Genomic DNA, 14,925 nt, shown 5'->3' on the forward strand with positions numbered 1-14,925 from the left:
CTGCATCTGATTTTGAATATTTTTGCAATTGGAAGTATACATTTAGGACTAACGGTTGTGAAAAAAAAGGCCTTGCAGGTTAAACCGCATGACCCTGTACACATGAATATTTACATAAACGGCAAACTTAGCGGTTACCTTCAGCCACGGTTGACATAATGAAAAAAATGTCGATTAAAATATCAATTGCCAATTACCACCTGAAAAACAAATTAGTGATCTTTTTGTGTACATATGGCATTAATTGGGGAAATCTTTTCCACCAAAATCAAGATGCAACCTTTGTGAACTAATATTTTAAAACTGTACTGCTTACATTAATTAATGTATGCACAGGATTAATAATTTCAATTTCAGTAAATAAAAAAACCTACATCTCTCAGTACTTCGAATAAATAAAGTGGCTATACTACTGAAATTGTTATTAACCGGTCACCGGCGACTAAAGAATTTCGCCCGTTTGACCTTTTATATTTGCAAAACTAAGAGTCATCAGACACATTCAATGTTGGAGAACGTCGAGAGAAATACAGGGGAAAGTATCCTCTAGCTTTAGTCACGTAAAGGGCATGCTTGAACAAAACATCTATCAAAAATTCTATTACATGTGCTTTTAGCGAACGAATAACAACTTATAGTTAGAAATAACCAAAAATTTTCTCAAAAAAGTTTACTTTGCCACATAGTTATTCTATTCATTTTCAAAGGTACCACGAACACTCACGAAGATATAAGCATCTTTGTCAAAAATTTCAATTTATTTTGTATGTTGTTGGCTTATAACACACAGAGTTTTGCACCAAATCTTAACACAGTTACAGAAAATATGACACATATAAGAGAAACATTACAATTAAATTCGACATAAAAATGCTGAATGCTAAAACAGGGTTGCCAACTGCTCCGCATCTTTCGAAGTTGCTCCGCAAAAATAGCGAAACTCCGCAGCTCCACAAAGAAGTTATTTTGCTCCGCATTTCCCGGCAAAGCGTTTTCAATCGGTCGCGATCCCGAAAAGACTCGATGGCGATATATTTTGTGATTTTATTATAACATACCTGTAAAGTATGGATAATTAAAGATGCTTATACTCAGAGCATGGCATAATGTTTAAAGCTGTTTTATTAATTAAAAAAAAAAAAAACTATTTTTACGCTAGTGCTTTAAATGATTATAAAAGCTCAAAAACAATTTTAGATAAGTTGTTTTAGTTTTTTTATTTATTTTTATACAACATACTGAGCTGCTCCGCAAAATTTCAAAATGCTCCTCAAGTTGTTTTCCAAGGTTGGCAACCCTGCTAAAAAATATGAGAGTTGTTTTTTACTGCTCACGTGAAAAAGATAGCATTTTTAATGTTTATGAGTTTGTGCCATGTTTGTAAAGCACATCGATATATATTGTTACAAATTCTGTAAATAGTAATTATTGTAGTAACGTAACCTGTAAATAGTTTCCCGTAATGAATATACAGCCCCTATACATTCGGCTGAAGTATATGGTCCCCTATTTTTCCATTGATAAGATTATTGAATGAAAATAAATAAGAAAGTGTGAAACGGTGTAGCATTTTCTGGAATAGTTGAGGGATCTTTTTTCGATGTTTATAAAAGCGTTCCGCATGATAAAAAGTTTTAGTTTCGATTGAGAATTTGTGCTGGGAGTGTATTAGCTCTGTTTATTGCGAGGCATTTCGCTGTGTTGTTTTTCGTATTTGGAAGTAAATACGTGTGTAACCGTTCAGTTTATGGTGTTGTGTGATACTTGCTTAATTGCTGATGATTAATTTAGCAGTTGTTGACGATCTTCCCTGTACATAGTGTAAATAAATTTCCTGTATTCTTAATCAAGAACTGTGTCGTCCTTTCAAGAAAGTTGGAAGTCGCACCGGATCCGTTACAATATATTGCTGAGCTTTATAATATTCTATCCCATTCAAAGTACCGTTATGTCTTTATGATTTTTATAATGCATTTTATTTTTATAATGTATTTTATTCTTATATAATGTACAGTTTGTATTGTTTATCGCTAGATTATTCAATACATACTGTGAGAGAAAAATCACTGATTTTCACCAAATGTTGGTACAAAACAAATTGGAATTTGTTTTCAGTTCGTGAAAAAATTGCTCGTTTGAAAAAAAAGCTCGTTTTGGTTGGAAAATAGAAATCTATAAAAAACGCTTTTCTACTATTCTTACGAACAAATAACCATTTCATTTTTTTCCTGATTTTCCAAAAACAGTGAAAAAAACTATACATGGAAAATAAACAACAAATACTTTTAATTATAAACAATTAGAAATCTGAAAAGAAGCCTCTATTAAGAGAAATACCAATTAAGTAAAGCATCATAGCGTATTTGTTATTGAAGGTTTCGATCAAACTGTAACTTTACCTATGACGTTCATCTCCTTGACAGCTTGGACACAACTGTAGGAAGGAGCATCAGTAGATACTTGGCATTTGTAGGAGCCAGAGGTGTCTAAGGCGACGTTTCTTAAATAAACGGAATTGCTCCCAGATTTCGAAAGCTGTGGGAGATAAAGCAATATTTATTGTATTAAGAAATAGAATTAAAGTAAACACTTTTTGAATAAACATATTTATTATTTGTTGTAAAGATTTCAATGAGTGGAAAAATATATTGGCGGGGAATGTATTTCTCCAGAAATTTGTTTCAACCAACTTGTTGTTTTCTGCAATAAAGGTACATCGAGCTCGTAAATATATACGTTAAAGTTTCGAGAAAATTTGCGTGAGCAATGTATTTTGCACGAAAAATTTCCCCGAATTTTTTTGTTGCAAATACGCATACAGGTATTACTCGTATAAAATATATGCATTTTTTTTTTAAATTTGGTAGCCAGATTGCTGGTACAAATCAACTAAGGTGGCTGAGATGCAAATTAAGTATATATATATATTTTTTCTTGACTACCGTGCTGTTAAATCAATGTCATTATCTAGCGAATGACGTTTAAAAGTTTTAACAATATTGTAAGCTAAAAAAATTAAATGGTAAAATAATTAGTGCATATATTGTCGAAATGAATTCGTACTGAAGTTTTTTAAATGTTCATGATAAATCATTTCGGTGTTAAAGAACTAAAATTTGGATCGCATTTTTTTTTTATTATTTGAACAATAAGATTTAAATTGCATAATAACCCAATTCTTGGCATCTTAAGAAGCTTCCATCATTCAATCGTTTCTTGATGACAATTACTTTCGTCACTCAACCAAATAATTTAAATATCTCTAACTCAATTTTCTTATTTTCTCAAACACTTACAGAAAAATTTGCAGAAGTTTCCAACTATTGAGAAGGTAAGGCTATAAAGAACACATCTAAAATATACAGAAAATAAATCAGGTATGTACCTATTTATTTATAGAAAAATCTATGTAAATCAGATTTATTCTTTAAGTTCTGCAGTTGATGTAAAAACTTATTATACATTGTAATAATTCAAATTAAACATTCAGAATTTTTCAAGAATATTCAAATTATAACTAAAATTAATCAGTAAGCTATTGTATCTCCATTACTATTGCAATAAGTATGTATGATTTCAGCAAAAGAAACTGAATTTTTCTGACTTGTTAAAATTTTAGAACTCATTTGATAAATTTAAGAACTCAACTGAATGAAACAACGCGCAGGGCTAGAAATGTTATGATATTGTTTTTTTTTTAAATTTACTTTTCCCTTTTTTGTGATTATTTTTAAGACGCGACTATCTCACATTATATTTTCTACAAAGCGCTTGATTTAAACCTCCCTCGAATTCTTCAAGAAGGAGTTGAAAGTACACTTGGAAAAAAATTGAAACTTTCGTTTAGTAGAGATTTCAAATAAACTAATTGAGGTAGTGAGAAGCAAAGGGATGCAGGTGGCAAAATTAAAAATTTGAAGATAACCAGTACAAACAGTAGACGAGACTGTTTTGTTCTTATGAACCATAATCATCTTACTATTGATAAGGTTTTAGTTATTTTAAACTCTATGGATTCAGATATTCAATTCTCGTATGAACTTAGAACAAAATAACTCCCTTCTCTTTCTCGATGTTCTCGTTTCTCGAACTGAGTCTGGTTTTAAAACTACCATTTGTCGCAAACCTTTTTCACAGACTATCGTCTCATCCACCTAATCAAAAATATTCTGTTTTGAATGCTATTGCTAATCGTGCTTTAAGGACTTGTTCTTCAGAGAAACTTCTTAATGCAGAACTTAACTATCTAAGTTGTGGCGATTGATAGAGACTATCCGCCCACTTTAATTGATTCCATTTATAAAAAAGCTTTCTAAAAGATCACAAAGTAATGTTCGAAAAAAAAACTTTCATCACTAAGAATTTTTTTTTTTTTTTTAACCATTATCTCTGTTAGTTTTCAGGTCGCTAAGATACTTAAACGTTTTCAATTCCAGGTTGTGTTTTCACCAATCAATAAACTTTCGTTCTTGTCTCTTAAGGATTCTATTGATCCTCTTAATGATTGTGGAATTTATAAAATTGACTGCATTTGCGGTCTTGCTTATATTGGACAGACCCGCCGTTCTTTGAAATTTCGTTTAAAAGAGCATAAAAATTATATGAGAAAACAACAATTCAATAAGTCTAGTATTGCTTAACGCTGTTGGGACTTGAATCACTCCTTTGATTTCAACTCAGTTAAAATTATCCAGAAATGCCCAAATTCCTCAGATCTGGATTTTTGGGAGTCTCCACATTCTGAAGAATTGTTCTAATCTAGTTAACGATCTTAAAGGCATTCAATATTTTTGTGCAGTGTGGCATCCATTCATTAATTGGTAGTCTTTTTTTGCCCTCTTTGATCTCATATTTTTTCTCCGTTGTGTTGTAGATGGTTATTGTAATGTCTTTCTTTGGTACTTTTTTCCGTCTTTACTTTTCCATTTCATGTTTTATTTTGTATTCTTTAACTTTTTGTTGTTTTCCACTTTCTTTCTGTTTTCCTGAATTATGTTCATTCTTCCTTTCGCTAAATGTGGCAGTTGATTCGTAATAAAATTTTTTCGGGCATAAATTTATTGCTAATTTATTAATAAGCGGTTTCATTTTGACAGAAAAATGTATTTTATGGGTCTTTTTACTGAAATTTATTGCTTAACGGTTTTCTGTGGGAGGCAATCATGCAATAAATTTTGACTTTGAGTTTTATTTTGTTTTGTTTTGCTTTTGCTAATTGCTTATTTTGATATTTAAGCTGTCTGCTGTCCATTTTCATTGCTTTTACTGGGTGTCTTTACATCTAGAAGCTCACATCTTTGAATTGAAAAAGGGGTTCCCTGAAACCCCGAAACACGTGTATTCTGTAATCTGTTTGTTTGTGCTAAACAACGTTGGATATTTCCTGTTACAGTATTTAGTGTATCATCTCAACTCCTGTCGATAACAAAAATTGTTCTATCGTTGACTATTTTTGCTTTTCATCTGACTGTTCAAGGCTTTTCTAAAGTCAAATCTTAAAGAAACATTTTCACACAAGATTGGCAAATGATTTGGATTTGGCTGATTATTTTCCATTTTAATGTAACTTTTTTTTTTCAAATTTTTTGTTTAAATGTAAACGAATTCACCAACTAAATTAAAAGAACAGCCAAATTTTACTGTTTGTTTTGGAAGCATTTCGTATGAAAATGTTTAGCATCATTTTATGGTCTCCAAAAATAGCTCAGTTTTTGGCGACAATATCTCTCCGACAAAAATTAGGAACAGACAGTTTTACAAATAGGGGAGCATTGTCCAAGGCATTCCAAAACGATTACGGCAAATTTGGTAACATTTTAAATCGCTCCAAGAACCCACAATAATTGAAATTTCCAAAATAACAAAAGCAAGGAGCAAGCATAGGAGGATTATGTGGGGCTAAATTTTTTTTAATCATTTGTACTTCAATAGCCATATACATATTGTTTGAGATTCTATGTTCAAATATATATGTATATCAACTGATATATTTTTTTAACAAGTAAAGTTTAATTTCATATTTTGGAAGTTTCCTCAAATTTGTGTGCCCTTAAATGTCGTGCTTTCGTTTCTAAATGAATACTATTTTGTTCTTTTACTATTTTATTTTTACTTATTGCCATTTTACTTTTATGGGTAAGTTGCCATGTTACTTTTATGGGTATGATGAGCTGCGTTGCCCGGCTTTGCTCGGTTCACCTTGAAAATAAAAATTGTGTCAAGTGACGTATATTCAACAATCAGGCTTAAATAAATAAATAAAAAACACACCATGCAAAATTTCCCTCCCAAACAATAACGACAGATAGTCACAACTCTAATAAACTATAGGGGGCGCAGCAGCCACTGTCTAATGGCGGATGAAAAAGGTAAAACAAACACATGCCATAACTTATAGCTTGTTTTGTCGCTTTGTGAATGACAGTAATTTTTCATCGTGTTTGTGGGAAGCTTTCTTTTCTATTCTTCTGAAATTACATTACAACACAAAAAACTGTCTCAAGCCTGTAATTCACTCCAAAGAAAACACGTGGAATGGAATGTTTTACCTTTTTCTTTAGTATTGTTAATCACCGCAAGGTAGCGTATTCGAGCTCTGGAGATGCGAATTAAAATACTTTTAAGAAATTGAATCGAGAAAGATAGATTTAAAAAGCGTAACCATGGAAACACAAAATAAAATTAGTTTAATTGCGATTATTAATATTAAAATGCGAAAGAAAATGGTTAACAATTTGAATGGAAATGAGATTTTTTTAACTTTATTTAAAAATACTTGTAACTTTTTTTCCTTTCGAGATAGAAGTTTAGTTTTTCGACCATAGGTCGAGATGGATCTGGAGTGAAAAATATCGCTTTTTAAAATGGTTTGAAAAAGAAAACCGAGGGAAAATTCCTTCACTTTTTATTGATAGATTTAATAAAGAAAGTAGTGCCTAAATTTCAGCTAAGGCTAAAAAAATTCGAACTAAAAACGCAAATAACTCCCGCCGTAATTAAGTTAGAACGTTGAAACAAATTGCGTAGAACGCGGAAAATTTTACCCTTTCCAAGGATACGTAATATCAATATGTGCAAGTAATTTTTCACCCCAAATGCAGGAATTTATGTGAAAATTGGGCCTAAATTGGAATTAAAGAACTACTCGTCGAATTTTTTTCAAACCGGTCAGCAAACCTTTCCGGGGCAGAAAGAAAGATACTGTGGAAATTTCAGCGAAATCGGTCTGGTAGTTATCGAATTTTGCGCGTTTAAACAAACAAACGCTTTTTGGAGACTTCATTTTATGCTATGTATAGAAGAAGAAGAAGACGCTCTTTTTTAATCACTTGAAAGCGGTGTGTTTTGAGTTCTTTCAGTTAAAACAGATAGCGAATGAAAGTAGCGATTGTTTTTCATAATTATTACTGACCCAGCAACGTCGGGTATTTTTGCTAGTACTCAATGAAAAAGTGTAAGTAGAGTTTCTGAAATAATTAGCAAAGCACTGAAATCGTGGCTTGTAAAATTGTAGCAAACTGAAAAGTTCACACATGATCATCTGTATAAATAAAACAGAGATGTGTGTGTATGTGTGTATGTTCCTTATACAAATCCAGTTTAAGTCGGATCTGGACCAAATTTGGCAGGGAGGTACTTGGACATCCTAGTAGGAACGCAGGTGGTTTCCAAACGCCAAAAAAAGAACCGAACCTTTCGAATTTTAATTTTAGGGAACGAAAATTGTTCTTTCTACCCGAAATTGTTATACAATCAGTTCGAATTTTGCACCATTCGAAAGCCCGCGAAAAACACTCCCTCACTTCTCTCACTTCCTTCGAATTTCAAAAAAAAAAAAAAAAAAAAAAAAAAAGCGTAAAACCACCGGGAGAAAAATTAAAAAGCACTTTTAAGCCAACGGAACGCTATTTTCATATCGGAAAACTATCGTTTGCGTGAACTCGTTTTAAATTAGCGTTCAGAAGGTTACCACTTTTTTTTTCTCGGCTCTGACTAAATAAAATTTTAAAATAATCAATTAACCAACGTATTGAAGCACAAAACATGCAAATTACATTTTGTGCTTCAATACGTTTGATAATTGATTATTTTAATTTTCAGCACAAAGGCATTTATTCGTTAAAAAAATTTTTGTTTTTGTTTTGAGGTAAAAATTTCCCTTTTTGATTATTATTTGTCAATTCATCTTCTTTCTTTCTTTTTCTTTTTTTTAATAGGATTTTAGGTGTTGAGTTTAATTTATTCAGGAATTTTTTATTTGCCGTTTTCTTTCTTTGACAATGATTATTTTGACGGGAAAGTTTTTTTTCTCTCTAATTGAAGCCCGATTGATAAATATGCGTCACTTGACATAGCTTTTATTTTCGAGGTAGAACGTGCAAAGCCGGGCAATGCAGCTAATAAATTAATATTATTCACATATCGGCTGAGTTGATGCAATTAATTCATGAAAGAAAAAACTCTCTTTCTGCTCCCAATAGGTGCGAAAAACAAAATATTTAGTTTCAACCGGAGACATTCCCCTCAGTTTTTCTCTTTTTATGTTCATGGATTCAATTATTGTGAAAGAGATGGAATAAGGCATAACTTTGTTTTGCGCGACATCTGAAAGATAAATTCCACACTCACATCGATATTAACTCCAGGCTGTGGGAAATAGACGGACTGATTGTCATCTTTTGGCTCGTATCTGTAGAACTCGAGATCGTCTTTGTACCATTTCACGACGTACAGTTCTTCACTCCCCAACTCGTAACTGCAGAGAAGTGCCACAGATTCGCCAAATACAGCAGTTGAAGGAACCCGCAGCTCTGTCACACGAACTCGTTTGCTCAATGTCAGACCTGAAAGGATATTGAAGGATTTCGAACCAATAATGATTTCAGATGGAATGAAGATTGAATCCAGTATGATAAAATGCTGTATATTTCAATCAAAATCGATGTGTGAATTTTGAAATCAAAATTGCAACTAACATACTTCGAACACAGAGCTATTTATTTCTTTCAATGTTGGTATGTTTCAAAAAAAAGTGATTGACTAAATTAAATATTTCAATTGAACGTAGAGGAATGTTGGGCTAAGTGAAATGGCGGAGCAAAATGAATTGGTGAAATATTTACTCTGCTTTGAGCGCGAACTATCTGGTTGTATTTTAACTAAGTAGTACCACCGTACCACGTGTAGTCTATTCCAGTCAGGAAACAAACAAACAAACAAACAAACAAAAAAAAAAAAAAAAAAAAAAAACGCCAAAGATTAACGCATTTGATAATACAGATATTTTTAAAAAAATGATACTACTGATATTTTGTTGTAACTCAAAAAATATTTTTGTTACTAAATAACAAAGTTCTTGTTAATATTTTGAATAATAATTAAGACTTCCTTATTTTCGTTGCAGTATTAATTTAGTTAATTTGTATTTTAAATAATTTTTACAATCAGTCAAAGTACATGCGGGGCAAAGTGGATGGGGTAAAGTGAAATAGTTTATTTCGTTAACTAACTCACTCATTAACTAAATCACTTACATTTTAATTTATTAATTAGTTCATTTACATTCCTTCATTTAGACATTCACTTATTTATTCATTCATTCACTTATTTCTTTTCATTTGATTCTTTTACTCGCTCATTTATTTTTCTTCGTACATTAACTAATTATTATTTTTGGTTATTCGTTTAATACTTCAGTATCTTCTCATTTATTCATAAAACCTATTGTTTACTGACTCATTTTATCAAAAATACTTTTTTTTATAATCGACTAGAAATAATCTCATTGTAAAAATATTTTATTTTTCATTTTGAACCATAAAAAAAAGAAAGTGAAAAAATTCCACTATTTTTTAAAGGCGGTAATTTATTGCCCAAAATAAAATTAATTTCAATGCAAGTTTTATTTAAAAATACAATGTTCTTTCTTTATGTACAGCAATTTTCAAAACAAATTCACAATTTGTTCATTTTGAAAAAATTCAAACTGACTATTTCTGAACTATCAGATCATCTGAATTATTACACTTTTCCCCACATTTCCTTACATGTGTAACAATTTTCCTTCATAAGTATGGCCTTGTTTAATTGAACTGAAACGTGAAAAGGTCAAAAGCAAGGATGCTCAAAGGCCTGTTTATACACTGTAAAAACGATTCAGAAACGTTACTGGAAAATAATGGGCAGCTGATGTGCCCAATTTTTACACTGTAAAAACGATTAACAGTGTAACATATCCTACAAAAGTCAGGAAAGTTTTCCGCTAAAACTCAGTAACCTTCCTCAAATATTCAGAAATCTACCTGTTTAAATCCTTGTCTCTGTATCCTTAGAGTAAACTTCGGTTGGCATAATATAATAGCTCCTAAAGCATAATTGTCAACATGACCAAAGCTAAGACAGAATTGCAAGCAAGTATCAAGAATTTTACTCGCCTGCAATTCTTGCAAAGCCACGTAGTCCAATAGACTGATCTGCGCTCTTTGGACTTCTTATCAATCTGGACCGGCCGCAACCGAACTGAAGCTGATACACTTTATACACACGCTTAGTTAATCTTTAAACTGGGAGATAAAAATATTTTTTACTACAGTGAGAAGTCTGAATTCTTGCGACTTTTAGTAATTCAGGAAACTTTTTAACAATGATACTTGATTTTTCCAGGAAGTGGATAAAAACCATTGAAATCCCGGAACGTGACACGGAAATACTCAGTAACGTTTTGGAATTTTTTTACAGTGTAGTATATCTATTGTTTTTAGTATATATCATTGTGAAAAGCTTTATTGCGTTTATTTTAACACTTACGTGTCATAAACATGCATCATAACTTTATTGAAATTTCAGAGGGAAAAAAAAACAACTCATAAAAACCGCAAATAACATAATTAACAAACTGATAGAATTTTAAAAAGATGATCAAGTTTAATAAGCTCGTACGAAAACCTTGAAAGTTTACTATGGAAAATGCCTTGTTTAACGTAATTACATCAACAGTGTTTTTTTTCTGGAAAGTTACTATGTGTGAAGTAAACACAGTCTGTATAATATGTTTCATCGGTGCATATAATTAAAACTCTTAATTAATTTCCTCAAAAATTTGAATGAAAACTCTCCGTAATTTATCTCTATAAACTGCAGTGTTTAAAACTCAAACCTTACATGCTGAACGTGCAATGAAGTTGACTTTTGAAAAGAAGAGAAAAAACAAGTGTGTAGATGCAAGCCTGTAACCATTCAAGTCTTGGGCATACTTCTTTTTCCTAATTTGATCTCTCTCAGAAAACTAAAAATCCCCAAAATGTACTTATTTTAAATTTGTACTGATTGGTTGACAGCTATTTTACCATTAACTGTATAATTTTCCTCAGTTCGGTATGAAAACGCCGCTGTTAATGGGGTCGTTTCCGAAATTTTAAAAATATTTTTTTTCTGAAAGAGCATACTTAAAAGCATAGGATCTGAGCATTTTAAAAATAATTTGAAAAAGTTTAATATTTTTTAATAATTATTTTTATCGGTGCGGAGATTCAATTTCTTTTTCGCATAGCGCAATACTTGATTCGCTTCTTTACACACATGTACTGGCAACGATATGGTTGATAACAAGCATAGAGCACAATATTTAATTTGCTTCTTGATTATCTTACAGTGGAAATACGGTAGACAGCAAGCGTAAGCATTCAGCGCGCCAGTGGAATAACACGCCAAAGTTCATCATTTGTGACGCCATAAAGACCACGCCTTATTTGAAAAATCCGACATTTAAAAATTAAATTAAACGTTTTGAAAATAAAAGTTTTCCCTCGCTTCATGGTATTATTTATTTATTTTTGCTCATTCTATCAACTTCAGTGATAAATGTAGTACTTTTGTTATGGAAACTACCCCATTGGCAGTAAAATAGATAACTTATGCATGATACAAAAAGTTTACGCTTTCTTGGATGTCATCATTGATATTGGATCGTCATTGATAAGATATCATCATTGATATTTTTTAAAAACCTCAGATTTCATATTACATCACATGTGTTCTTTCACTCGCTATACTTATTGCCTGAACTAAAGCACCAATGGGTTGATTGTTTCCTTTAGTCAAAAGTACATGGAACCAGAAAATACTTTTATTTTTTTACCAACGTTTAATGTTTAATTAATTTTTTAAAATGTCAGATTTTTCAGACAAGACGTGGTCTTTATGAGGATGATCGCATTCCACTGACGACCTGAATGTTTACGCTTGCTATATACCGCATTTCCAGGTTATGATAATTTAGAAGCGAATTAAATATTGCGCTCTATGCTTGCTATCAACCATATCGTTGCCTGTACATCTGAGTGAAGAATATATATAATAATGGCATTTAATCACTTGTGACGTCATTTGCAGAAACGTCAACAATGAAATTGAATTTCACACCGATTAAAATAATTTTTCAAAAATACTAAACTTTGTCAAATCATTTAAATGAAACAAAATCGTATGTTTTGTATGTAGTACGGCTCTTTCAGAAAAAAATCGCACTTTTAAAATTTCGGAAACGACCCAAATATGAAGTTACTTTTAGCTTATTGTCTAGCACAGGTAAGTAAACTTTAGTTTGATTGCAAGCAACGATTTTAAAATAAAAATTTTAAAAATCTGCGACTGAGTCGAAACTGTAGAATTAAGAGGGAAAATTGAAAATCCTTTTAAAATCCTTAGATTATTAAAAATCGATGACAAGTATTTTATTTGCTATTGAATAGAAACTGGCAACAGATAAAAATTTTAAATAATTGGTTTTAATTTCCTTTTCGGCCAACAATGAATTCGGTTAACAATCGTGTGAATCAAGGCTTAGCCGTTAATAAAATCTGCTTTTAAAAGAAGTTATAATTCGAATTCTATGTGACATGGAAGTTCCAAACACATTCTATCAGACGCGGAAAAAAATCTCTTTATTTTGGTATTATATATAAAGTTTTTTAAATCTGTTTTCACTGCAAAATTACGAAAAAGGTTTTTAATTAATATCTTAGTTAATTAATGTCATCCAAAGACGCAACCTAGCTAAGAACACTCTCGATCAACTCTCCTTTTGAACAAATTGTTTTTTTCAAAATCGGAACACCCGTTTAGGCGCAAGAGTGACACAGACAGATACACAAACACACAGATACACAGACACGTCAAACTTATAACCCCCTTCATTTGTGTGTCGGGGGTTAAAAAATATAGTCTTGTCGAAATTTTTTTTGTTTGGGAAAACGAAACTACCTACCTTTCTCCTTAATATTTTAAAACTGTCGCTATAAGTTACATCCCATTAGAAAGAGAAGTTAATATTTCTTTAATTAAATATTAAACAGCAGAAAACGGAATAAAATTGCTGAATCTTTGCAAAACATTTTTATTTTAGTGTATTATCTTCCAAATTAAAAAAAAATCTTTTATAGCAAATTGAACAGATTTATTGCACTGTCAGAAACTAGGGTGATTCTGAATGTTGCAAAAAAACTTCAAAAACGTATGTCATGCGTAACAAAACTCGCACACTTCAGTTTCAAAATAGTTCATTATGATGTTCACTTCAGTTTGTATACGAACAGAATTTAACTTTTGCTGGTTTAGAGTTAGTATATGTTGATATAAAGGTGTTCTGTTGTTTCTAAGCCTGTTTTATCTAATTCAAACTCCTATTTATTAAATAACTAAAAAATAGCCCGTCAAGGTATGATGGGTAAAATTTGTTTCCTCATTTGCATGTTCCAACATGCATTTAAGAGTTTATAAAAATCGTACTTACTTCAGTTCTGAAATTTTTTCCCAATTTATCTGAAATTATGTTTAATCTAAAAAAATTCAACGAAAATGGAGCACAATACTGCAGGGAAGGGACGGTTACATATGCGTCAAAAACCTGAAAAATGTTTAAAATGTATGAATTTCACGTTTACACAAAATATGACAATTTGTTTTTCAAAAGGGGAGGGGGCGGGGCTACACTACACAATACCATCCCCGGTGGCACCAATGCTGGGAACGACGTCATTAAATATATTATAAGTTAATCACAAGTGCATTAAAGAAAACTCGGAAAAAAAAAACATCTTTATCTCAAAGTGATAATAATTACTGCCAAATATAGCAGAGCATCAACTTTTTTTGGAGTAATGAAGTTGTGTTTATCCCATTATTTGATAAGCCAATTTGCTATTTACTGTAAAACTATTTTCCGATGATCAAGAAAATATTTTTCGTAAAGGATCGCGGGGAAGTGGAGGGTTGTGTTCCCCGGGAAAAAAAGCCGGCAGACAAATACAGCAGCCGAACTATTTGTTTAGCAGCATTTAGCGTTTTGGTTGCTTCACTACCGGTACTGAGATCTTTTGGGATTTAGAAATGGGATTGACCTTCGTGCTTGGAATTAATTTGAGATTTATCTTCTCCCTGAAGAAAATCGAGGGCTTTATGGCAACGTTGGTTGAAGATTAAAAACAAGATGCCACGACAAAGTTACTCTTTACTAGAGATAAATTTAATTACTGTTTTCTTAATTTCGTTTTTTCTGAATGGAATATCAAATATAACTTAGAAAGAAGTTCTTAGAAAAGTTGTGGAAAAGTAACTGGCGACATTTACTTCATTACTTTGTGAACCTTGCTTTTGAATATTTACTTACGTAGTTATTTGAGATGTAAGCTTTCTGGGGAATGCTCCATAATTCTTCTTGATTGCACTGCAGTTTGTTACACAGTAAAGGGGAAATCTTTTTATTTTACAAATAACTCAATCTTGGCGTTGTGTAACTTCGTTTTAGTTGTTTATCAGGGAGGTATATATATATATATTTTCTTTTTGAGTAGCAAACTACCTTTCGACTCTGTAATTGCTATAAAACCATGACGCATTCATTTGATAGACAATGGGGTTGTTTCAGGG

At 31.6% G+C, this 14,925-nt stretch overlaps 1 protein-coding gene across 1 annotated transcript in view; it reads right to left on the reverse strand.

Moving 5' to 3' along the window:
- The window catches only part of LOC129234343 (endothelial cell-selective adhesion molecule-like), a 118,853-nt gene that overhangs the window by 13,361 nt on the left and 90,567 nt on the right, over positions 1–14,925 (reverse strand). The window contains exons 3-4 of the mRNA XM_054868336.1: positions 8,629–8,843; positions 2,400–2,535 (exon numbers count right to left, since the gene is read on the reverse strand). Of these exons, the coding sequence (XP_054724311.1) occupies positions 2,400–2,535; positions 8,629–8,843 (351 nt within the window). The remainder of the gene's footprint in view (positions 1–2,399; positions 2,536–8,628; positions 8,844–14,925) is intronic.

The sequence above is a fragment of the Uloborus diversus genome, chromosome 1, assembly GCF_026930045.1.
Source record: "Uloborus diversus isolate 005 chromosome 1, Udiv.v.3.1, whole genome shotgun sequence".
NCBI lineage: Eukaryota > Metazoa > Arthropoda > Arachnida > Araneae > Uloboridae > Uloborus > Uloborus diversus.